We start from the raw sequence: 25,808 nt of genomic DNA on the forward strand, positions 1-25,808 counted from the left end.
TATTAAAATAAATCAAAATATATAAATAATAAATAAAATAATACATATATAATATATAATAATTTAAAAAAAGAATAGAGCCGATTATTAACCCTTTGTACTCGAGAGGTAACTCTCAGTCACCATTTAATTAGATTCTAAACACGAAGGTTAATTAATTTATCACATTTAAAATTACCCAATTTGGGTAACGTGGAATGTCGAAGTAAAATAATTCCACGTCTTAATTTGCATACGATTCCTTATTTACCGTTTTAAAAATATCGTCGACCTTATGGCAGAATGTCTTCGAATTACTATTGTTCTGTAACAAAAAGATCGTCTAGTGCAAAGGGTTAATTTTTTATATTTATTATTATATTGTTGAAATTTTCGAAGAATGGTTAAAATAAACAAATACAGATTTTTTAAATTAATATCGCCTGTCACTGATCACTGTGACAGTGAATGTGTTAAATTGTTAGGTATTAAAACGATGACTATGAGTCATCACTTAAGTGCAAAGAGTTAATGACAAATACACCGTGATTGGTCAAATTTTCGAAAATTTTGTGTTCTATAATTGTCGATGATAAGTGTATTCATACCACGAAAAATTTTTAGCCAGTTTCGAATAGATGATAGTAGATGAATTGGCGGACAAATTTGTGCAGATTTTTAATTATGTCGTAAATTTATTAAAAATTCTGCAATCTTGGAATGAAAATATTTTTTATATGAAAGGATACATAAATATTTAAAAATGAGAAATTGAAAGTGACACGTCTTCGAATACCGTCAAGTTAGTATTATGACAGTATTACTGTCATTCCTGTCTATTGTAATTCGATACAATTTTTATACTGGGATAGTGCATTAATTCTCATAATCCACGTTCCACTGTACTTCTTCTAATTAAATATAAATTATATTAGAGGGTTGTCAGATCAGAATTAGAGAATTTAATTTTCAAGAGAATTTCGAAATTTAATTCGTGGAAGAATTAATGTATTAAAAATTAATCAATTTCGAAGATTAATCGATTCCTCGTAATGGATAAAATGGTACGATTGGGGATTAACAAAATGGTTGCTGATGGGGTAAGAAGGATCAAAGATATCGAGATTTAATCTGCAGAAATGGGAGTCTAGATTGGCCAGATTCTGTGGGTAGGTTCAACCCTAGCAGGTTCAACCCTCGTGATGGTGGTAGAGGTGAATGTATAAATCCAGGGGAACACCCCTCACTTAAGATGCTCCTTGACATGTACTTTCCTCCCATTTGCCAAATAGCTCGGAAGCAAGTGAAAAATTAAATCCTCCTCCCTTACCTTTCCTAAAACCAAATCCCCTCCACTCAACCCCATTTCCATGCGAACGCTTCAATCACAAATTCCTGCTAGTTTAATCGATATACGGGGTGGTGAGTTACGAATTATCCGTCGCTCTTCTAATTTTCGCGAATTCCTCGGTATCCTTTACGCTGTAAATTTCAGTTTGCAACTATTTGTGGACTCCATCGCGGTGGAACGTTCCGTCGTTCCATATTTTCTAAGAGTGGATCAATTTTGGTAGTGAGACATTTTATCATACGTTGCCTCGACGTGTCTCGGCTGTGCGATGGTCTAAATATTTTTATTTTTCATGGGCGAGATTCGGAATACTTTTATTCCTCACGTGCAAAATTTGGGATATTTCTATTGTCTATGTGCAATATTTGAAATATTTTTATTTCCGCGTGCGAAATTCGCAATATTTTTATTTTCCACGTGCAAGATTCGCAATATTTATATTTTCTACGTGCGAAATTCACAATATTTTTATTTCTCACATGCAAGATTCGCAATATTTTTATTTTCCACGTTCGAAATTCGCAATATTTTTATTTTCCACGTGCGAAATTCGTAATATTTTTATTTTCCACATGCGAAATTCGCAATATTTTTATTTCTCACATGCAAGATTCGCAATATTTTTATTGTTCACGTGCGAAATTCACAATGTTTTTATTTCTCACATGCAAGATTCGCAATATTTTTATTTTCCACATGCGAAATTCGGAATATTTTTATTTCTCACATGCAAGATTCGCAATATTTTTATTTTCCACGTGCGAAATTCGCAATATTTTTATTTTCCACGTGCAAGATTCGCAATATTTATATTTTCTACGTGCGAAATTCACAATATTTTTATTTCTCACATGCAAGATTCGCAATATTTTTATTTTCCACGTGCGAAATTCGCAATATTTTTATTTTCCACATGCGAAATTCGCAATATTTTTATTTCTCACATGCAAGATTCGCAATATTTTTATTTTCCACGTGCGAGGACCTAAATATTTCAATTTTCCCCCTGTGAGAGTTTAAATATTTCAATTTTCACATGCGACGATCTAAACACTTTTATTTCCCATTTTGACATAGATTCTATCCATCTAAATTCGATAAATTCCAAAATTCAATAAACATTCAATAAATATCCAACATTCGTGAGATCAGAAATGACATTTCATTGCATCTACTATTCAATATCTAATATTCTATATGATCTTCCACTCGAAATAGCTACTCATTTCAACATATAAATACCAATCTCCCATACTTATTTTCTAATTACACTCCACATAACATACTCTCATGCACGAACCCTGGTACCCTCAGGTACGAGCAGCTGCGGATCAAGATCCTAGGTGACTGCTACTACTGCATCAGCGGTGCTCCCGAGGAGAGACCAGACCACGCAGTGCTGTGCGTGTACATGGGTTTATCCATGGTCGACGCCATCAAGTACGTGCAACAAACGACCAATAGCCCCGTGGACATGAGAGTAGGCATACACACCGGCGCAGTGTTGGCCGGTGTCCTGGGTCAGAGACAATGGCAGTTCGATGTCTACAGCAAGGACGTAGAACTGGCGAACAAGATGGAGAGCAGCGGGATGGCTGGGTGAGAATCTATCTGCCTCGTCAATCTTTCAGAATTGCTTGGTTAAAGATACACACAGCGTGCATAGATCTTACGAATAAGGTAACGAACTTGACAGCGCGCAGCTCCACTGGTCCAGAAATAAAAGCACCCTCGAAGCCTAGCTTCCAGGGAAATAAACCAATCTCCTTAGAAATTTCTCGCGGATCACGACCTCTAATTTCCCGGCCTTGTTCGCGGCAGAGAAAGGGAAGAAAGTGGAACGACAGCGTGGGAAAGTTGGCAGATTCCGTGCTAAACGATATCGATGCGACATATAAAACGCGTCCTTGACGGACACGTAATGAGCGCACTCCGCGTGTATATCTTTGACATTAATTACCTGGTGAAACGCCTGGCGAGCAGTTTTTAATGCCCTGTCGTACTTTAATTTTAGCCAGCCGTATTAAAGGGTGACAAGCCCGAGTCCCGAAGCCCAACCCTGTTTCAAACCCGGTCGACCGTTTCTCGTCGTTTCTTTTCCTCCATCGGGATAATTTATCAGGAAAATTAGCCACCTGAGTCTCTCCTGTCACGCGAATATCCTGTACCTTTACTGCAAAGGGATATCTTGGTCCTCCGATGTCGATAAGATACAGCAACGAGCGTGCTCCACTCGATTTCCACTCGGATAAAGTAGTAGCCACCTGAAATGGAAATTCACCGTGTTATCTCCGTATTCCAACTACCGACTATACCCTAACCTTATTATTGTTCACGCGAACCGCGATTCACTCGAGAACAATCGCGAAAATGGCAAGATTCTGTCAAAATTGGGATTTAAAAGACGGTTTGAGCCCCGTTTGACAGTATCTTGAATTCATAATCGCGAATTTTGACAGAATTCTGTGTCCTCCATTTTGTAATCACGTAAAATATATGTAGTATAATCGGAATATAGTCGATCCGTAATAAATCGTAAACGCGTTGGAGTTCAAGAGAAATTCATGTCTGGGGAAAATTATTATTTCTAGGGGAAAATTATGGAAAAAGGTTGTAAGAATTATCGTAGGAGCTTGGAATAACGAAAATGGCAAGATTCTGCCAAAATTGGCATGTAAAAGATGTTTGAACTTCGTTTGACAGTATCTTGAATTCATAATCGCGAATTTTGACAGAATTCTGTGTCCTCCATTTTGTAATCACGTAAAATATATGTAGTATAATCGGAATATAGTCGATCCGTAATAAATCGTAAACGCGTTGGAGTTCAAGAGAAATTCATGTCTGGGGAAAATTATTATTTCTAGGGGAAAATTATGGGAAAAGGTTGTAACAATTATAGTACGAGCTTGGAATAACGAAAATGGCAAGATTCTGCCAAAATTGGGATTTAAAAGACGTTTGAACTTCGTTTGACAGTATCTTGAACGCGTAATCGCGAATTTTAATAGAATTCTGTGTCCTCCATTTTGCAACCATGTAAAATATATGTAGTATAATCGGAATATAGTCGATCCGTAATAAATCGTCAAAGAGAAACTCGTTTCTGAGGCGATTCTGGGGAAAATTATTATTTCTGGGGGAAAATGATGGGAGAAGGTTTTAAGAATTATCGTACGAGCTTGGAATAATGCTTCGAAGGAGGGTGCACATCTCGAACGCGACGCTGAGCTTCCTGAACGGCGAGTTCGAGGTCGAGCCAGCCCACGGCGAGGACAGAGAAGAGGCACTCCAGGAGGCGGGCATAGTCACTTACTTCATAGTCCGGGCGTTGAAGCCCTTCAAGCCGGTTGCCGGCAAGTCCATGGCCTCGCTCAAGGACGCGGAGAACACCAGGAAGATGATGGAGAATAATAGAGAAGGGAAGAACAACAAAGAGGACTCGGAGGAGTTCAGGAAGAGGCTGAGGAAGGAGCTCGACAGCAAAAGTGAGAAAATTATACTCTAGAAACACTCTCTCGTGTTTCTAATTTTCAATCAATACCGTACAAACACGACTCGGTAGCCCGATTTAATTAATTTACATTTTTACGATATTTTAAATTGGATTGTCGATTAGAAACCGAGGAATTTTATTCTAATTACTGCGGTTTAAGAATACAATTTTAATTTTAATTTTAATAAGGAAATTGGAAATTGAGGTTCAGAAAATTTATTTTAATTACTGCAAGTCAAAAATTTAGTTTCAATTTCAATTTTAATAGGGAAATTGGAAATTGAGGTCCAGAAAATTTATTTTCATTACTGCAAGTCAAGAATTTAGTTTTAATTTCAATTTTAATAGGGAAATTGGAAATTGAGGTCCAGAAAATTTATTTTAATTACTGCAAGTCAAAAATTTAGTTTTAATTTCAATTTTAATAGGGAAATTGGAAATTGAGGTCCAGAAAATTTATTTTCATTACTGCAAGTCAAGAATTTAGTTTTAATTTCAATTTTAATAGGGAAATTGGAAATTGAGGTCCAGAAAATTTATTTTAATTACTGCAAGTCAAAAATTTAGTTTTAATTTCAATTTTAATAGGGAAATTGGAAATTGAGGTCCAGAAAATTTTATTTTAATTACTGGGGTTCAAGAATTCAGTTTCAATTTTAGAAATTAATATGGATCGAAGATCTATAAGGAAATTGAGGATTTCCAATTATTATTATTATTATTATTATTATTTTTAAAATTAATATGACTCAGGAGTCCATAAAGTAATTAGAAATTGGAGGTCCAGAAAATTTTGTTTCAATTATACTGTGGTTCAGGACTTCAATTTTAATTTTAAAGATTAATATAGATTAGGGATCCCTAAGAAAACTGGTCATTAGAGATCCACAAATTTTATTTTAATTAGCACAAGTCAAGAATTCAATTTTAATTTTAATTTTAATAAGGAAATTCAAAATTGAAGGTCCAAAAAATTTTGTTGCAATTATCGAGGTTCTGGAATTTAGTTTTAATTTCAAAGATTAATACAGATTAGGGATCCCTAAGGTAACTGGTCACTAGAGATCCATAAATTTTATTTTAATTACCGCAAGTCAAGAATTCAATTTTAATTTTAATTTTAATAAGGAAATTGGAAATTGAAGGCCTTGAAAATTTTGTTTCAATTATACTGTGATTCAGGAATTCAATTGTAATTTTAAAGATTAATATAAATTAGGGATCCATAAAGAGACTAGTCATTAGAGATCCATAAATGTTATTTTAATTACCGCAAGTCAAGAATTCAATTTTAATTTTAATTTTAACAAGGAAATTCAAAAATGAAGGTCCAAAAAATTTTGTTCCAATTATCGAGGTTCTGGAATTTAGTTTTAATTTCAAAGATTAATATAAATTAGAGATCCATAAATTTTATTTTAATTACCGCAAGTCAAGAATTCAATTTTAATTTTAATTTTAACAAGGAAATCCATAATTGAAGGTCCAAAAAATTGTGTTTCAATTACCGAGGTTCAAGAATTTAATTTTAATTTCAAAGATTAATATAAATTAGGGATCCATAAATAGACTGGACATCGAAGATCCATAAATTTTCTTTCAATAATTAAATTGAAGATCCAGAAAACTTATTTCAATTACGACAGTCCAAGAACTCACTTTTAATTTCGAAAATTACTATCTTTAGAGATTAGAGAGCCAAAAAGAAAAGAATGCAGCCCCTCCAAATATTTTCCTCGCATGTTCCACGATTGAAAAATGGAAATACATGTACGTACGTCTAAATTATAGCTGGGGAGGCATACCTGAAAGTACACGCACACTGGCTATCCCTGCGATTCAAGGACTCGAAGCTGGAATCCGCGTTTCACAACGCCGAAGAAGCATTCTCCCCTTTGTCATTACTCGGCGGGCCATTGGTGATGATCTGTGCTGCTCCAGTTTGGAGGTTTCAACCCTGGGGACCTTTCACGTGGGGTGGTATCGGGGTAGTGGTTCTATTCGCAGTGGTTCTCGCCGCTGCCACGTGTCTGGGCAGCGCCATCAAGGCTATGTGGCTCAGAAGAGCCCTAGCTTTACTCATGACATTCTCCCTCGGTGATTTTCTCCTCCTCGACATGGTACGTGTACCCTCTACCTTATAACAAATCGAATAGGAACAACGGGAAAAGAAAATCTACCCATTTACTCGTCAAACGTTTTCCTAGTCACACTGTGTCCTTGGAAAGAAACAACTTCGAAGCAACTAGAGTACCATTACCAGACATTCCAAATTGAAATTAAAATAGAAACACTGCGTAATAATTCGTTTAACGCGTTAAGTGCCCAGTCCGTTTTGCTTGCCGTTTCGTTCAGGCCCAAACTCGGCCGTCAAGTGGGCCAAGTCAAATGGGCCAGTGGCGGGTGAAGTGTTCGCAAAACTTGGAAATACTGTACCAATTGTTATAATAGAAATTCCCAAACATTAGGTCCAAAGATGGCGAAGAATTTAACACTAAAAATTAGCACCTTTTGATCCTAGTCTGGGCCAGTCCCCGAGCACCGGCCGGGCCCGAACGGAAAGTCTAGCGATGGTCTCTGGGGACCAATGTGGCACTTAATGCGTTAACATATCAAACGTCACGTCGGTCCCTAGGGTCACTAGACTTTCCGTTCAGGCCTCGCCGATCCGTACGGCCCAGAAGGGCCCACATGACGTCTGTAACGTGAACGGAACAGCCCGTAAAACCAGCGTGATATTTAACCTGTTAAACACTCAATTTTCCCGAATATTTTCGATTCTTCCGATTTTCCAAAAATTCGCTTCAAATTCACCCTTCTAAGATCCTTAAGAATTCCTTTCTTTCCTTCATACAGGGTAGATTTCATACTTATTCAGGATTTTTCCGTCTTCAGTGGCATGACGATTAACTTGACAAAAATCAAATGCCATTATGTGCTCCCTGTTTATCGTTTCTCCCATAACTAAATAACCGAGGATAATCTATGCCACATGGTGGCATATCACCTACTGAATTGTTATAGCCATTACAGTTCAATAGAATTTGACTAGAAAATTCAATTATACTGACATTTTCGACTAATATCCTGGTGAGCTAATTTTTTTACGTAAATAAGAGAAGAAAATCCTATTGAATTGTTATAGATACAATAAATAATAATAAATAAAATAATTAGGATCGGGAAACTCACTCTTCACCTTTTCACAGTTCAACTGTGTAGTGATCGAGGAAACCATTCCACCCCTGAACGCCAATTTAACCCTGTCGTCGAGGTGTCCTTATCCTTCTTACTACACGTACATCGGGGTGCTGACGCTGGTGGCGACCTCGATGCCGACCTACATATGCTACCTGGGCAAAGCGTACCTGATGTACGGCATCGCAGCTGTCCACTATTTCATCAACATCTGGCTCCTGGGGCCCAGACTCGACTGGGAGAAGTACGTCTCCACTCCCATCGAGCCGGAAGCAGTCCGGTCCAAGTACTCCCTATCCGTCTCTCTGTTCGTCGTGGCCACCTCGCTGGTCTTCGTGTCCAGATACGTGAGTAATCGAGCTGCAAACCTTCGACCTTTGCCCTTCGTCCACATCCACGCCCGTTGATTTTTATCGACGAATTTCGCCCCGCTCAATTAGCAGATTAAAACGTTCGTGGAATACGAACAGAAGGATGAAACGAGGCTCTTGAACGAATTCATCAAAGTCTAGGGTCCACTTGGCCCGACAGTCGAGGACGCATCCTTCACCCCCGTCTGTCGACGCTTTTTCACGAGAAGAGGGGCGCAGACGGATAGAGATTGACGGCTGAGGATCGCGTCTTGCGTTTGTCGTGAATCGAAACGAATCGGAAGCTCGTGTATCATAAGACAAATTGGCGAATTCTTTCCGGGAGATGGATAAATCAATTCTAGTTCGTGTTTGTAAATTGACAGAGGGACAAATGACGCGACATTTTCGTCGATAAATATTAAAAGCGAAATGGAAAGTATTAACCTTTCGAGCAGGCAGCTTAAAAAAAATTCACGAAAGGTTAGGTCAAGGGCGAAGTCAGCCTGTTCGATGATTCGTCGATGACACGATCGATTTGCAGGCAGAGAAGTCGAGGAGGATGCTGTACCTGCGTGGCAGACAGGTGGTGGAGCAGAGGGAAAGGGCGGCAGACATAAAGCGAAGGAACGGCACCCTCATCATCAACATCCTTCCACCACACGTGGCTGCCTATTTCCTGTCAAGGGCGAGACACCACGATGACCTGTACAGCCAGAGCTACGCGGAAGTGGGCGTTCTCTTCGCCAGTATGCCAAACTTCGCCGATTTTTACAGCGAGGAGAGCATCAATAACCAGGGCCTCGAGTGTCTCAGGTTTTTGAACGAACTCATTTCCGATTTCGATGCGGTGAGTAACTTTGACAGTTTCTACTTGTATCTTTGCAAACAGAAATCTTATGGTTCCCTCGATACGTAGGGAAAATTGCAATGTGCCGTTAACTATGATTAGTGAAATTAACTAATTTGAGATAACTCGGTTACATAATGGTACATGCTTCATTCGGCCATAGCTCTACGTTGCACGAAAATAAATACGTTTGACAGCCTAACTTTAAACGCGGAAAGAGTACGAAGAGTGAAAGGAAATTCGAAAATTTTAAGATTTGAAATACGGAATTAGTAAAATTAAGAAATTTGACATAATTCGATTGCATAATGATACTTCAGTTGTCCATACTTCTACGATACGTGAAAATAAATACATTTGACACCCTAACTTTAAACGCGGAAAGAGTAAGGAGAATTAAATGAAATTCGAAAATTTTAAGATTTCAGATAAAGAATTAGTAAAATTAAGAAATTTGACATAATTACATTACATAATTCTACGTTACATGAAAATAAATACGTTTGACACCCTAACTTTAAATGCAGAGAGAGTGCGAAGAATTAAATGAAATTCGAAAATTTTAAGATTTGAGATACGGAATTAGTAAAATTAACAAATTTGACATAATTCCATTAAATAAATCTACGTTACATGGAAGTAAATACGTTTGACACCCTAACTTTAAACGCAGAGAGAGAGAGAGAGAGAGAGAGAGAGAGTGTGCAAAGAATTAAATGAAATTTAAAAATTTCAAGATTTGAGATAAAGAATTAGTAAAATTAACAAATTTGACATAATTCCATTACATAATTCTACGTTACGCGAAAGTAAATACATTTGACACCCTAACTAAATTTTAAATTTTTAAATTTGAGACGAGGAATTTGGACAACTTCGAATTTTGACGCGTTCTATATCCCTTCAGATCCTACACCAGAGTTGACATAATTCCATTACATAATTCTACGTTACATGAAAGTAAATACGTTTGACACCCTAACTCTAAACGCAAATAGACGTAGAGTGCGAGGAATTAAATGAAAATTAAAAATTTTTAAATTTGAGACGAGGAATTTGGACAGCTTCGAATTTTGACGCGTTCTGTATCCCTTCAGATCCTGGACCAGAGTAAATTCAAGGACATCATCAAGATCAAGACGATAGGCAATCGAATTTTGACGCGTTGTGTATCCCTTCAGATCCTGGACCAGAGTAAATTCAAGGACATCATCAAGATCAAGACGATAGGCTCGACGTACATGGCAGCGTCTGGTATCACGGAGTCGGCCGAATGCGAGGACGCCCCTCGATGGGGCCACTTGTCCACACTCGTCGAGTTCGCTCTAGAGTTGAAGAAAGCGTTGTCGAGTATCAACGAGCAGAGTTTCAACCACTTTGTCCTGAAAATGGGCATCAATCACGGCCCCGTGACCGCAGGGGTGATCGGTGCCAGGAAACCTCACTACGACATCTGGGGGAACACCGTGAACGTCGCGTCTAGGATGGAGAGTACTGGGAAAGTAGGCTGCATCCAGGTAAAACATACTGAAACAGGATGACTAATGAATATTTATAGAGCTCTGTGAGCTTTAGTCATACGGTACACGGAAAGATAGTTAAATAAACGGAGCACTGCACAGGGAAATAGGCAATGGTGTTACGAGATGTTAGATGATACTAACAGAGGGAATATATTTTTATTATCGACTGCTCTCGTGCAAATAAACACTCAATTATCAATTGACCATATAGATCTACTTAATTATTTATTAATATAGTATTAATTAATTAATTAAGTAGATAGGTCTAGAAACTAGCGTTGAGATTCTTAATGACATTCAAAGAAATTATGAAGTAAATACACATTCCCATTATTAATTGGGTAGATAGATCTACTTAATTATCTATTATTACAATATTAATTAACTAATTAATTAACTAATTAATTAATTAATAAGGTAGATAGATCTAGAACCTAACGTTCAGGATACTAAGGACATTCAAAGAAATTATGAAATAAATACACAATCCCATTATTAGTTGAGCAAATAGGTCTTCTGAATTATCTATTAATACAGTATTAATTGATTAATTAATTAATTAACTAGATAGGTCTAGAACCTAGCTTTGAGGATTCTAATAACATTCAAAGAAATTATGAAATGAATACACAATCTCATTATTAATTGAGCAGATAGGTCTACTTAATTATCTATTAATACAATATTAATTAATTAGTTAATTAATTAATAAGGTAGATACATCTAGAATCTAGTGTCGAGGATTTCAATGATATTCGAAGAAATTATGAAATGAATATATAAATACACAATCCCATTATTAATTGAGCAGATAGGTCTACTTAATTATCTATTAATACAATATTAATTAACTAATTAATTAACTGATTAATTAACTAATCAATTAATTAATTAGTTAACTAATTAATTAATTAACTGATTAATTAACTAATCAATTAATTAATTAATTAACTAATTAATTAATTAATTGATTAATAATCTAGATAGATCTAGAATCTAGTGTCGAGGATTCTAATGATATTCAAAGAAATTATGAAATGAATACATGAATACACAATCCCATTATTGAGTACATAGGTTTACTTAATTATCTATTAATACAGTATTAATTGATTAAATAATTAATTAAATAGATAGGTCTAGAACCTAGCATTGAGGATTCTAATGATACTCAAAGAAATTATGACATGAATACACGATCATTATTAATTGAGCACTACTTAATAATAGATCCACCCAATAATTTATTAATATAATATTCATTAATTAAGTAGATATATAATAAGTAAACAAGTCTAGAATTTAGCGTTCAGATTTTTAATGACACTGAAATGAATAACGAAATGACTATTCCAATTTAACAAATCTAATCGCAGGTCACAGACGAGACCCGAAAAATCCTGGAGCCATTCGGCTACGGCTTCGAACAACGCGGCCTGGTGTTCGTCAAGGGCAAAGGTCAGCTACTCACGCACTACCTAGTGTCCAAGGATGGCGTGTCCTTGAACCTGGACAGCGACCTGCCGGTCGAGCCGACCCATCCGATCATCTATCAGTAGGCTAATACTCGAAGGCTCTAAAACTTCAACGCAAACTCATCCTCGACCACGAAGGAACCTTTCGTTCTCTCGATAACCCTCGAGCAGGCTGTTCGAGATGAACGAAAGAGGAGATTACCGAGGAGACGAGGCCTCGATACTCGAAATCTCGGGCTCGATTGTGGAACAGGGAAAATTTCGCGAACCTGACAGAGTTCTCCTGCCTCGAGCGAAGGATGAACGAGGTCGAAGAAGACACAGAGATCGAGAATCTTTGAAAGGAGAAAAACCGAGGACAGAGCTGGGCCAAACGGGATTTTATTCGACACGGTTTTTGTTCTTCCTTGAAAAGAAGTTCCTCCTGAAAAATCATCCTACGACGAACTTGGTCGCGTTGCGAATCGTCGAGCTTGTCGTACGAAAGAATTCTGTCGCTCGAGAGACGCCCAGAGCTGGTCCAAGGTGTCTAAAGAAGGTCAGCCACTAGAGAAAAATTCTTACCGCTGTCACAACCGTGGTCTACTGCTGATATCGATTATCGTTCGTTGGAGATGAAGAACAGGGTACAAATCGAAGAAACAAGTAGGTTTAGGACGACACTTGAAAGATCTCACAACTGCGAGCGAAACTTATTACGAAATATTAAAACAAATCTCGAACATCGTACTAAAAATTCTCTTCTCACTGTCAACATCGTGGATCGTCTTAGCTAGTGCTAGGCTTTCAAAGGAGTCCTATTTTACGTAGAACTGTGGATCTGTAAAGGAAAAAGAAAAAAGAAAAAAAAAGAAAAAAAGCGAAAAAAAATGGAAAAAATAGAAAAATAGGGAACGTCGTTTGGTAGTAGGCTGGTTTCGAGCAAATCGATTCAACGTGGCGCAAAATTCACATTCAAATCTCCCGCGCGGTGGTTATGAAAAATGTCGAAACGGAATACCGCGAACCGTGATCGAGGAATCCAGTCGAATCGTGCATATCTAGGATAAGTATAGATGAGTGTGAGAGAAAGAAAATGGTGTCTAGTCGAAAATCGATCGATCCTCGTCACTCTAGAATCGATATGTAACTTAAGAAAGTGTCTAGCTCGTAATCGTTGTGGTAGATACGCTGATACGGTTCTCGTAATCGTCACTCTATTTTTCTAGATCCCGCGACGACGCCATTTAATTCACGCGGTACCAGCGCGGACGGTCAATTAGTGGTAGGTCTTTTTCCTCACGTGGCTCCCGAACAATCGCCGTTTCTTCTCGATAAACGTTCTCTCGATCATCGGAATCATCGACTATGTGCTTTCCTACGATTTCGATACGAATCGTCGTAATACGTCAAAAAATTAACCACGAGTGATTTACATAAAGAAGATGGCGGTACTCGTAAGTCTCGGTGGCCGAGCGCGTAGCGTTCTGGATTGCCACCCAAAGGGACCTAGGTTCGATTCCCGAACATATAAAAGTAATTTTTTCGGACGTTTTCCTCGAGAAATTTGAAGTCTAATCGTTGTTAATAAGTTGATCGTCGATATAAATTTAAATTAATTAAATTCCGTGTTTCTCTGCGGTGTTAATTGTTACGATAATTCAATTACCGAGCACTTATCAATTGATCAAGATTTATAAAAACTCGTTTAAGGGTGAAAATTATACGCGTGTAATTTAAACAGTAAAAGTATAATTGAATCGCCAGGTACTTTACAATTGCTCTATGGTAAAAACTGCAATCGATGTGTAGGTAATTAAATACGATCTATACTCGAAACAAAAGGGGGGGTTACATTCCAAATATCGAAAATTGAAAGTAAAGGAATTGTTCATATATTGTAAAAAAAAAAATTTCGTAGATCTAACAAAAAAAAATACTTCGTCTGTATTTGGAGCTTTGTTCTCATAGAATTCTAAAAAATGTTATAAAAAGGATAAAAAGTATTTAAAAAAAAAAAGAAAAATGGAAAATTGAAAGAAACGCGTTAAAAATATGTGCGTGTTGAATTTTCAACATCGTGTGTCGAAACTCGGAAATCTCAACGAAACGAACACGTCGGAAGTACTATAAGCACCGTAATCCGAGTATAAAGGAAAGAGATACGAGGAAAAGCTGTGCAACTCGAATGTATAAAAGCTGTGTTGTTAAATTTAAGCACCATCGAATCGAAGGAATGCTTTTGCATGTGTTTTAACAGCTTGTTACGAAACGAATCTATTACGACCACGTGCAAAATATTCTCATGTTCGAACTACGAATACCTATTTAGTAATTGTCTTATTAGGACAATCGATAAACAGTCTCTATAGTTTCGATTACTCTATTTTTCTGCGAGCAGAGTCGTCGATTTGTACGAGTAAAGGAGCATAGACCCGATTCACTTCTAAACGTACAAGGCATTTCATCAAGTCCCCGGCATTACTCGCTATTAAACGACTTCTGAGATCAAAATAAGGCAATGTGAAACATCTTTCGGTTCGAGATTAGGTCTTAGGTCTTAGATTCGTTTATTTTTCTTTTTCACTTTTTTTCAACGATCGTTTCCCGAATTCGTCTTATTTTGTGCTCAAGTATCGTTTAGTCGTAATTGTTACGGACTTCGTGAAACATCTGGTATCGTGTCGTCCTGGTAGGATGATTCCACGGGATCGAAGACTATATGCTCGAACACGATCACCGATAATAATAATTTATTTTTCTACAGTTTCAGTCGCCGAGTTAATAGACCAAAATGACTCGAGTACGTACAACGCACACGACTTAACAATGGCAGGGAACGAGGTTGGGATTTAATCCTTTCGTCAGCAGTCATTCGAGACCTGATGTAACTCAAGCTTTCAAACAAGCTTCGATCAAATCGTTCAGATATTATAAGCGTAGAACGAATAAAAATTCGTATTAGCGTGGTGATTTTTAACCATATTAACTGATCCAAATTCTAAAGCCAAGATGTCGATATTGCTTTTTTATAACAGGTTCCTTTTTCTAACGACGCTCATAGCTCGTTAGTGCGATACGAAAGGATTAACGAAACGAATGGAGTGGGGGAGTAACGATGAGATAGAGAGAGAGAAAGAGAGAGAGAGAGAGAACAGTGGGTGTGACTAAGAAAACGAGAAAGCACGGCCTAAGCGCGATGACAGTGGTCAGACCTGGCAGAAGTAGCGATAGAGAAAACGAAATGGAGGATCGAAGCAAACCCTTCCGAAAGATACTCCAAACATTTCCGAAACTTCCTCATTTATATTTTGAAATCGCAAAGAGTCATTTCTCAGGCTACCTTAAGTTGCATCTACATTGAAAAGTGTCAAACACGGTATCAAATTAGGGATCGTCCTATGCCACGATGGAAAGACGTCTTTCCTTTCGATGAACTCTCAGAATCGCACAAAAATGAAACGAAAAGGGCGATCACTGAATCTCGAATTATTTCCACTGTTCGCGTACTTCCAGTTGATATCTGCGCTTCACACAGTCCACACGCTACATCTCTCTGCGTACATACACACATACACGAAACACAGGCACAGAAAGGGGGATAGAGAATGCGGGAAACGGGAGGGGGACACACCCGACTAAAAGGCGGTATTGTAAAGTAGCAATAAAGGAAATTTTGTGTATATATATATAAAGAGAGAAGACGGGTCGATGGAACAAAACGGAAGTAACGAACGACCCGGCTGAATGCGTGTATAGCCGTGTAAGAAGAATTATATCACTGTAGATATATTAGCACCATAGATGTGAGACTTCGAAGAGGGAACACTCGTTGTAAACTTTCAAAGTATACTTCTTCAGACTGGGGATACGCCGGGGACTCGTGCGAGTCGAATGGAATCACGCGACTGTAAAATAATAAAGGCTTCTTCGCCGATCTAAACCGATTGTTTCCATGATTTTTTCCATCTTATTCCAATAAGTGAAATTGTGATCGATCGAGATTTTATAATGCGTAGTTTGGTTTAATTTGTTTAATTTGTTATTTAATTTATTTGAATTTAATTTGCTACAAAAAATGAAGTGTACCTATCACGAGGCTTAATAAATATTACTTGTTATTGAATTAAGTCAATTTTAATTATAATATCAGATAGTTAATATATATATATTAAAAATTAAACACTGAAAAATTTCTCTAGCAGCTTCAGTTACCCCTAGTGTCCTCTGTCGTCACCAAACAGAAATAATGCGATTTGTTTTTGTTTTTTTAGTTAGCAATACGAAGTGAATTATGTTTACTTGTTTACAAAATTTGTTAGGGTAAGTTTGAATCACTTTTTGAATTGACAAATGTAATATGTTGTTTGTAAAAGTGTTAGGTTAGAAATGTCATTTGTACGTTGAGAGTTTTAGGTTAGCCTGGGAAAAAGAAGGTTGTAATATGGACTGGGTTAATTCATATTACAACCACACGTAATTCAGTTCTTTTCTTTCTCTTTTGTGTGTTTCTAAGCGGCTCACTGTGCCAAGGAAGGAACTAGGGAACGAAAGTAGAGGTTTACGGCAGAATTGGCATTGTACGAAGAAGAAAAATATTAATGAAGTTGTTCACTATTTTCAAGTACCTGAAACAACATTATGAAGAAAATTGAAATCCAATCTTGATCCTGATATGTTAGCTTATTAAAAATTAGGGAGAAAGTCTATATTTCTTTCAGAACTAGAGAAAAAATTACTGCAAGATTGTCTACTCGTGCAAAATGAATTCTATGGGATTACTTGTAATGATATTTGACATATTGCATATCAAGTGGTAATAAAAGAAGCATTGTGAATTTTCTTAATCTTTTAGAACAATCTATTGTAAAACAAACCTCCAAAAAGAACAATGCTATGTGCACCAATGTATGACACGTTACGAATGGATCCATTCCTTGCATGCTAAATGTGATAGTGATACTTATATTTGTATCTATTGCCAACATTCTTAAGACTTATTTTAACAGGGATATCAAATTGTACATTCAATTTGATTAAAAAACAATAATTTCTTTAAAAATATTCTTACAATTATTCCATTTTTTCTGTTATTTATTTTCTGTTCTCATTTTTAAATTTCCAAGTGTTTCTTACTCTAAATAATTATAAAATTTATATGTAATTACTATAAATATGAAGAAAAATACAAAATCTATTAAAAGAATTTACTATTTGTCATGTTTTCTTACTTTTTCATCTCCAATCCATCTTACCATCCAATTTTGTCAAACCAAATTGTGTTTTCCTGAAAAATAAAAGTGTGGTCCATATTTCTGCCTTCCCTCCCATAAATGGGTCTTAAATATATACTATAAAATGGCCGTTATGGGCCTGATGAAAATAAAAGGATTAATTTTCTTTTGAGTTCTCCAAGACTTTCGAAGTTACGCTTTTAATATCACTAATCGTCACGACGCAATATAGTTAAAAGCTCAATAAAATGGCGGAGGATTTGAAACCCGATACTCCCTAAATGAATTTACCAGCACACGTAGAAAGGTATGCTATCTTGATAAATTTTAATATCAGCTCGTATGAATATTCATTTAGCATTTATTTAAACACTTTGTATTAAAAAAAGAAAAGCAAACGATTTCATACTTCATTCAGCAACTGCTCTTTCACTGATTACTATGATAATGAGAAACGCAAATGCGAAGAAAAACGGAAGCAAATGGACGCAAGAAAATCGGGCGAAGTTTGCTTGGAGGAGTGGGAATTATTCAGAGGATTATTGGAAAAAACCTTTATTCAGAATCTTACTTTTGAACAAATTCGAAAGTTTTGTACAGTACGAAGCGATTGATCGGCGGAAGGTGAGAAATAATTCAACAGCTCCCTCTCGAGGAGGGATTCTTTCCGGTATCGGAACGGAAACGGTTACAGCGGCTATATTGATTTTACATTTACGCTCTACGACGACAAAAACCGTGATCTTGCTGTGGCAAACCAAATTATTTACTTCGTTTACTCCGATCCCAATTTTTCCTCAAGTTGCTTCGTGAAAAAATACCTTGCCTCGAAGATTCGCCTGATTCGTCACTATCTCCAACGTCGGGACTTTTAGTCAAGGTAAAAACAATTCCCTCTCTTTTCCCCTGCTTCGTAGCACGTTATAGATAGCTGTGTGTGTGTACACTTTGAATCTTTTACATTAAAAAAGAAACGACCACAGCGCGGCATCGTTTTCTCTGCATCGTGACAAATCGTCGAGGATTTACCTTAGAAACTTCGTTGCTTAATATACAACACAACGTCGAAGAATCGAAGGCGTTCCTTCGTTAATAATTATATACGCACACGTACGCTCGCAGTGTGCACATGTATATACAAATATTGAAAGTACGTTTCGCGAGTTACCATGTGCAAAGTGTCGACGGTATGCGGCCCGGAAAAATCTCACTCTCGACGTTTCTTCTCGAGGCGTGGCCAAAATTATGCGTAATCAGGCAAATCGATATCGAATTATGAACGAATCACGTTTGATTACACGTTGCACGGCGAGAAGCACGATTTTACACGGAAGGTGGAGCAGATAATGTCACGGATATATCGAACTGAACTTTGCGTCAGGCGAAATCAGTGTCACAGCGATGGAGAAAAATAATTGCGAAAAAGCACGCTTCGATGGAACGCGAGAAGACACATTTCGAAATTTTATACCGAGTCGCTTTCAATCCTTGGCATACCAAAATGAAGACGGAAAATATCTATTATTATATAAATATAAAAATAATTTACGAAACACGCGGTATATGCTTCGTAATTTTGTTACGAATATTACGAAACTTTATTGCAAGCCGCAATTTTTTAAGCAAAAAGCAGTGTGGGCTTCTTTATTTATAGAATTAACGATTGAATCGCCAATGTACAAATGTGGGGTATTTTTACGGTTCGAAAGTGAGTGCATGGGAACACTTGGGCGTTCCACATAGACGAGGGACGTAAGTAGACCTCGAAGGACAAGTATCCCTACGCAAATTAATTAAATCATCGTTTGATTCTAAATATTAAGAAATATAAATGATTTTTTAATAAAGATAAATTAATATATTTCTTATTTAAAATATCAATAATTAAATAAATAGTAAAACAATAATTATTATTATATATGAAAGAAAATTTGTAAATAAATTACCTGATAGTAATATAGTAAATTATAGTAAATACCTTATAGCAAATTACCCGAATAAGAAGTATTTGAATCTTCAAAAAAAATATATTTCCTGTTGAAATTTTTAATATTTCACACTTTAACCCTTTGCACTCGACGATCTTTCGGCTAGAAAAGAGTAGAAATTCAAAGATTCTCTACTAAAAAACTGACGATACTTTTTTGAGCAGTAAATAAAGAATTGCATAATAACAAAATTGTAGAATTATTTGACTTCGATACTTCGCACACTGTTACATTACACTAAATTTGATATATTAATTAATATCGAGCTTCCAAATTTTATGAAATGGTGACTGAAGCTCACCTCTCGAGTGCAAAGGGTTAATACCTTAAAGTAACACACTTTAATACCTTATTCTTTCTAATTTAGAACGCTTCGCGTTATCAGCAATATTTGGATCAAAATGGGCATCGATTTGAACATTGATGAATGTTCTGACTAAACAAATTCTACACCTGTCTTCTTTAATTTGTACTTTTAATCTGTAATCCATCTAAATATATGCTATTTTTATAATCACGTACAGTGTGTATACGTATTTCTGGGACACCCTGTATTACGTATTTTTAACGAACGAAACTAACAGCCTCATCTCGAAAACACGAAGAAAACCATGTGTATAGATCTTCAAAGATTTTTCTTAACGAAGATCGTCGATGACTCCAGCTTGGTATGCCAAGATAGCGAAGATTACTCGACCAGGCAGCCACACCATGACATTTACCTCACGAGACTGGATCATCATGTCGACAGGTCAGCGATCGCATCCTCGATCAGCTCGCGCGTCGATCGCATCGATCACAATCCTCGAGTTTCGAACTCTCCGCGATTCTCTTAAAATTACAGTCTAAATATCGGAGCGATTGTCATCGGGATAGAATCGTGTAAAGCACTTGAAGAGTCACGGATTTTCATCCAATTAAACGTTGCTCGACGTACCGCGACAGGTTTCTGCACGCGGACAAGGCTCTGAAGATCGCGAGATCACACGAGACTCGATACGGGAAGAATCGTGGGGAAATTTTCCAATCTACTCGTCCCACGAGGCGTATCTATTACCCGAAAGAGAAGACTGCTCTGAGAGAACGGGACGAGCGTAATACACGCACGCACAGTCGCGTTGCGTACGCGCCATAGTGCCCTGTCCGCATGAAAATGCCGCAGCGACGATAAATTTCCGATCATCGATCTCCTAACGCCGTTTCCCCGGTAAAAATGCTCGTTAACTTCTCAACGCAGAACCGAGCTTTGCTTTCCCTCTGTTAGCCTCTTGAAAATTCCCCAGGCCCTGAACTCGCATGTTTCACGCGCGTGCACGATCGAAACAATCCGCTTCCGAGTCTACCGTCTGTCAACAAGCTATTTTCAACCAACGCGTCACGTTCCTCCCAGCAGGCAGGTGCTCACGTTTCCTCCCCTGTCGCCTTTCACAGACCCAGCAACCCCTGTGGAACTACGTTCGAACGGAGTCACGTGGAGACTTTTACTCTACCCTAACCTGACTTCTGAGATCCTCGGAAAAGGGACAGCACAGCTTGCGTCATACCGGGTGACGACAGATCACCTGGACAGTCAGTCTGGGACGATCTTCTGCGAGATTGCGAAGCGGATCAGCAAGACCAGTTCGTCAGTCATTCGTCTGGAGACCGGTCTCTCGAACTAGGCCCCTCCACGAGTGTCAAGGCAAGGACTCGCCTTGTTCTCTGAACTCTGTCATAGGCTCGAGCACTCGAGTACTCCTGTGACTTCTTCGAGGACAGACAGGCCGCGAGTTGGCCGCAGATAGCCTGAACTCATTGCCAAAGGAATCACTGGTCAAAGGCGTCACTGGTGTCCGGTCGATCGTTCTCCTGCGAGGAGCCAGCCGGCCGATCGGGCACCAGCAGCCATCCTCACGTCCTCACGAACTTGTACACCACACCGAACACCAGCACGCTGACCAGGACCAATACCAGAGCTGTCACCACCTTCGCGAACGCGTTCAGTCCGCTTTCCGTGTGCTGCTGCGGCCTCCTGGTAGGCACACTCTGCTTAGAGGCCAGACCTCTGGCCAACGCCGGGAATGCCAAGCTCTGAGTGAAGGTTAGCTTGTGCAGAGACTCCGATAACGAGTAGGGACCCACGGAACCACGGGCTGCTGCCCTCAGCAGAGCGTATTCCAGGTCCAGAGCGTCGAACATGCTGTACCTGTTGATCGAAAGAGGAACAGCTCGTAGTGCGGACTGTAATGACAACTGTGGTGACAAAGACTCTCTGATTGCGACGGGACGTTAGATTTTAGGGATTTATTTCGTTTTGCAATTCGATCTTTCAGAATCAAGACTATCTAGGTGTTGAAATAGCTATTTAGGTGTTTCGTAAGATCGCAACTAGCGCAGATGTCAACTAGCGCAAAGAAAGTTGAGACTGCCACAGGAGAATTATGACAGATCGTAGTTCTATGATTATGGAAAACGGAAAGGAGGCCTGACCGAGGCAGTCGTTAATGTACCGAAGCTTTCTTGGCAGGTCTATAGCACCGACTTAGGTTTCACCGAGGCCTGGGATAATTTATCGCAAAGGGTATCTTAGCGGGCAGATTTAATGTCCAGATTAGGTACTTGTATTTCAAACCCCCGCATCTGATGGTTGACCGGGACTAAACGACCCTTCGCTCCTTCGTATTACACGCGTCGTTACAGGTCAGCGGTTCCATTGTCAAACGATCAGCAGGATAAGTGTCCTGTATTCGGCCAAGATAGCTACACCGAATTCCTCGAGCAAGTTGCCAAGATGTCGCCGAGACACTCGAGCGAAATCGAGTCAAAGTCGGCCTGTCGGATCGATTCGGTGAAGGTCCCACCCTTGAAAGTTCAGGGTTGGAAGGGTACGAGGGGAGCGCGACAGAGTGGCGAGGAAATCGCGGCGAAATCGCGGCGATTTCCGACGTCGCGAGAGGAAAGCAACGGCCGAATGATTTGGATACCACGGCCGCGATTAATATCTCCGGATGCATAAATGAAAAGGAGAGCGGTAACCGCACGTGTTCGTATTTGCATGGTGCCAGGGTCGCGCCTTGACACGAGTCAAGATCGACGTCAGGCCGTATCAGCCCGGGGGATTATTTCCAGCCCAGTCCTCCCGGTAATTTCACGGATCGGGAACAGACATGGCCTGGGTTCCCTGGCTTTTATAAGATCCTCGGGCTTCTCGAGCCGAGCGATCGTTGATATCAACTTATCTCGAGGTCCAGATACTTCGAGCAGTGAGATGAAGAGGCGTCCGTCTGCGCTCGGGAGATAGTTAACCCGTCGATCGGGTCGATATTCGATAGCAAATTCAACGAGAACTGCCAATTTTAAAATAGTACGATAATACCAATAATATTGGACTAAAGATGATGATACTTCTCTTCAGAAGTATCAAATATGCCAGATCTATCGTTAATCTGGCATTTAACTAGGAAATAAATTTTTCCGACAACACGAGTTCAGCGGGGATGTAGATACAGTCGGATTTGTTTGACCACTGGGCTAATCCAATGTGAAATAAATATCATAACGTATTTAGAGATTCGTGATAGTACACCGGGGATCGCGTATATCGAGGTCAGCGGTATGTACGTTTCCGACGAAGGGGTGGAATTATCTACCCCTTGCATCGCCAGTTCCGTGGAGTTCGCAGCGATAAATTCAACAGGGGCGTTTACTGCTATGGGATACGATAGATGGACGTGAGAGTGGTCACAGATGATAAAGCGGCGAGAAATGATCGGACAAAGTAGAATTAAATTGGAGAAAAGGGGATTCCATTATCTGTACTTTCATAACCTCAAACTGGGATGTCGCGCTCTGACGAGCAGTCCGCGAACTAACCTGCTGCTGCGCCTCCTGTCTTGCGAGTGCATCTGGGCATTCACCGAGCTGGGCATGGAGCGTAGACTGCTGGTGGTGGAACTCGAGGGACTGGGCGGAAGCGGTGGTTCCTCGTCGATGGAGGTCCTGTCTGGCGTCGGTGGACTCTTAACCCCGGAGTTGAGGTGATTGTGATGCAAATGGTGCAGCTGCAGTCGAGCGTGGTCCGGATGGAGTAGACTGGCGCGTCGGGACTGCTGAGGCGTGGTTGCCGGGCTAGTGCTGGCTACTCCGCACGGAGACGGCGACGCCTTTGACCACAATCGTGCAAAATTGTTACTAGTCACACCAGCTCTGACTACCTTTTACTATCGTCGCAAACGTTCGTCAAGAGATCATAGAACCCGATCGTTGCAACCTTTTCCCGGCTAACAATTGTCAATCTATTAACTTCGGTGGTCATTGGCAGAGAGTAGGTTAGACGACTGGATAATTCCGGGATTCTACAATTCCGCAGGCTGGCAATTTGCATAATCGAATTCTACGACTGTCTCGCTAAAGAATCTGGCAAAATAGCTGCTTGACGTTAGCAAACTCATTCAGTGGCTTTTAAATCTTGCAATCTACCGGGGATTGCGCCACCCGGTTCTACCATTCGAGAAGAATCACTTTCTAATTCTACGATAACTAATATCGCCGTGGAATGTTCGTCGTTAGATTTACATGGAGGATCCTAAAGCTAAAAGGGACAGGTTGTCTTACGAGACAGTCTGATCACTATGGTGTCAAAGTGGTGCATAGTTCGGCAATTAGAAAGCTCCTGGTACTCGGGTTACCTGTATGGACTCGATGCCACTGTCGTTCACGTTCTCCTGGACATCCGGGAACACGAATGCCTGTGCCTGTCCATCGGCCTCGCCCCTTGGTGAATCGCTCGGCCATACTTGCAGCAGAGGAAGTCCGCCACGGGCCTCTGTGCAAACTTCCGCGACCACGTCGTTGCTCTGCTCACCCGTACTCAGGCACAACCGGCCCAGCTCTCTCAGTGGCTTCTGTTTAACAAGGCACCAACCATTTATCCAATCATTTATCCTCCACTTTCACCCCCTTAACTCCTACGATTTAAGTTCCGATGGCGCGTGTCATAATCAACAGCGTGGAGCCATTTTGTCCGAACATGATCGAGAGTGACACCTAACTGGGACGGAAAGACATCGACGAAAATTAACCACCAGCCTGACCCTTGTTTACGTTGAGCTTTCACCCGTGATACTCGTGTTTGGCCCCATACCACGAGTCTCACACGATATTGTAGATGACAGGGTTTACCCCACGTGATAACCGGTGATTGCCAAATTTCCAAACTAGGAATCTTAATTTTTTAATTAAATTCTAGACATAAGATTGTCGATTAAAGCTTCCTATCTATGTAGAAACTGGCTCGTTGAGCTAATTGATGTATTTGCAAAAATACTATGTGACGATTAATTTCAGATATTATTGTGTTTAACTGTCAACTATCTAACTGTCAACTTGAGTTGGATTAATACTTGTTGCCAACGGTTCACAATTATACTTTACAGAATTCAGAGTTATATGTATACATATAATCTGTGATGATGTACTCAGTAGTGTGTTGACAGTTGTTAATATCTCTAGAGATAATGGATCGGTCTTTTGTCATTCTAGAATTGCTATAGACTTTACATCATCTGTAATCAGATTAATGAAACGGATACTGTGATCTTTTGATAGCTATACTCAGTCCTGTATAGACATATGCCAATGTCTCCATCGACAATTGCTGTACCCATTGATCATTCTACAATTGCTGAAGAAATTAGACGATCAGAAAACAGATTAATTCAATCGCTATAGTATGGTGTAGTTGACTATTTTCGGTACTGTATCGTCATTTGTTAATATCATTAACATATTATTAATATATGTACACAGGTTGACAGCGCATGATACAGATTGAACCAGGTAAATCACTCTGATAAGGTAAATTCTGCACACACAAATACATGTACACATTGATTATGTTAATGACGTAAATAGTACATAGGAGAAACCACAAATATACCGAATATAACCATTCGCTGCAACAATGACACTGCAATGCACTGTCTCAGCGTTACAAATGAATTGACTTAACCTAACTTCTATTAACGAATAAGCTAACGTCTGCCAAACTTTAAGACCATCTCTTTCACCATAAGTGAAGCAAATCGAAATACAGAGCCACAAAGAAAGCGATAATCATGCATGTGTCGTGGTAATAATCGAAACACAAAGTCACAAAGAATAATCCTCGCTGTTCCGCGGTATCCATCTTCATCGATCAAAGCGTGCCAGTCTAAAATGGCGCCGAGTACCTGGGAACCAACTCTGTCTGGCATAAGCATATCCCAGTTGCTGATAACAGCGTCCTCGAGCATTGTGTCAGACGCACGCACACGAACGCATTATGCACGTAGCATCAGGTGACGTGGAGGCTGTCACCGGTTCCAATTGATTCGGGTCTGCGCGAAAACGCTTGCGGAAATTTCAG

At 39.2% G+C, this 25,808-nt stretch overlaps 2 protein-coding genes across 2 annotated transcripts in view; one reads left to right on the forward strand and one right to left on the reverse strand.

Annotated features, from left to right (window-relative positions):
- The window catches only part of Ac3 (adenylate cyclase 3), a 36,404-nt gene extending 20,302 nt beyond the window's left edge, over nt 1-16,102 (forward strand). Inside the window, exons 3-10 of the mRNA XM_017911501.1 lie at nt 2,645-2,929; nt 4,532-4,818; nt 6,618-6,946; nt 8,036-8,371; nt 8,919-9,224; nt 10,406-10,741; nt 12,124-12,867; nt 14,969-16,102. Coding sequence (XP_017766990.1) covers nt 2,645-2,929; nt 4,532-4,818; nt 6,618-6,946; nt 8,036-8,371; nt 8,919-9,224; nt 10,406-10,741; nt 12,124-12,306 — 2,062 coding nt within the window. The 3' untranslated portion in view covers nt 12,307-12,867; nt 14,969-16,102. The remainder of the gene's footprint in view (nt 1-2,644; nt 2,930-4,531; nt 4,819-6,617; nt 6,947-8,035; nt 8,372-8,918; nt 9,225-10,405; nt 10,742-12,123; nt 12,868-14,968) is intronic.
- Nucleotides 16,103-21,313: 5,211 nt separating this feature from the next.
- Nucleotides 21,314-25,695, reverse strand: LOC108555699 (uncharacterized). Its single transcript, XM_017911480.1, has 4 exons — nt 25,633-25,695; nt 24,091-24,351; nt 23,276-23,565; nt 21,314-21,608 (listed from the first exon to the last, which is right to left on the reverse strand). Exons 1-4 carry the CDS (start codon nt 25,693-25,695, stop codon nt 21,314-21,316), a joined length of 909 nt encoding a protein of 302 aa, XP_017766969.1.
- Nucleotides 25,696-25,808: the final 113 nt, after the last annotated feature.

Source organism: Eufriesea mexicana, unplaced genomic scaffold (genome assembly GCF_001483705.2).
Source record: "Eufriesea mexicana isolate 0111107269 unplaced genomic scaffold, ASM148370v2 scaffold278, whole genome shotgun sequence".
In the NCBI taxonomy this organism is placed as follows: Eukaryota; Metazoa; Arthropoda; class Insecta; order Hymenoptera; family Apidae; genus Eufriesea; species Eufriesea mexicana.

What these genes read in the sequence shown, in the direction of transcription:
- LOC108555699 (XM_017911480.1), bottom strand. Translation starts at nt 25,695, where the DNA reads ATGCTCGAGGACGCTGTTATCAGCAACTGGGATATGCTTATGCCAGAC. An exon ending in CAGACAGAGTTGGTTCCCAG is followed by an intron (nt 24,352 to 25,632) that starts GTACTCGGCGCC and finishes AGGGGGTGAAAG; the next exon opens with TGGAGGATAAATGATTGGAT. An exon ending in GTGGCATCGAGTCCATACAG is followed by an intron (nt 23,566 to 24,090) that starts GTAACCCGAGTA and finishes TTGTGGTCAAAG; the next exon opens with GCGTCGCCGTCTCCGTGCGG.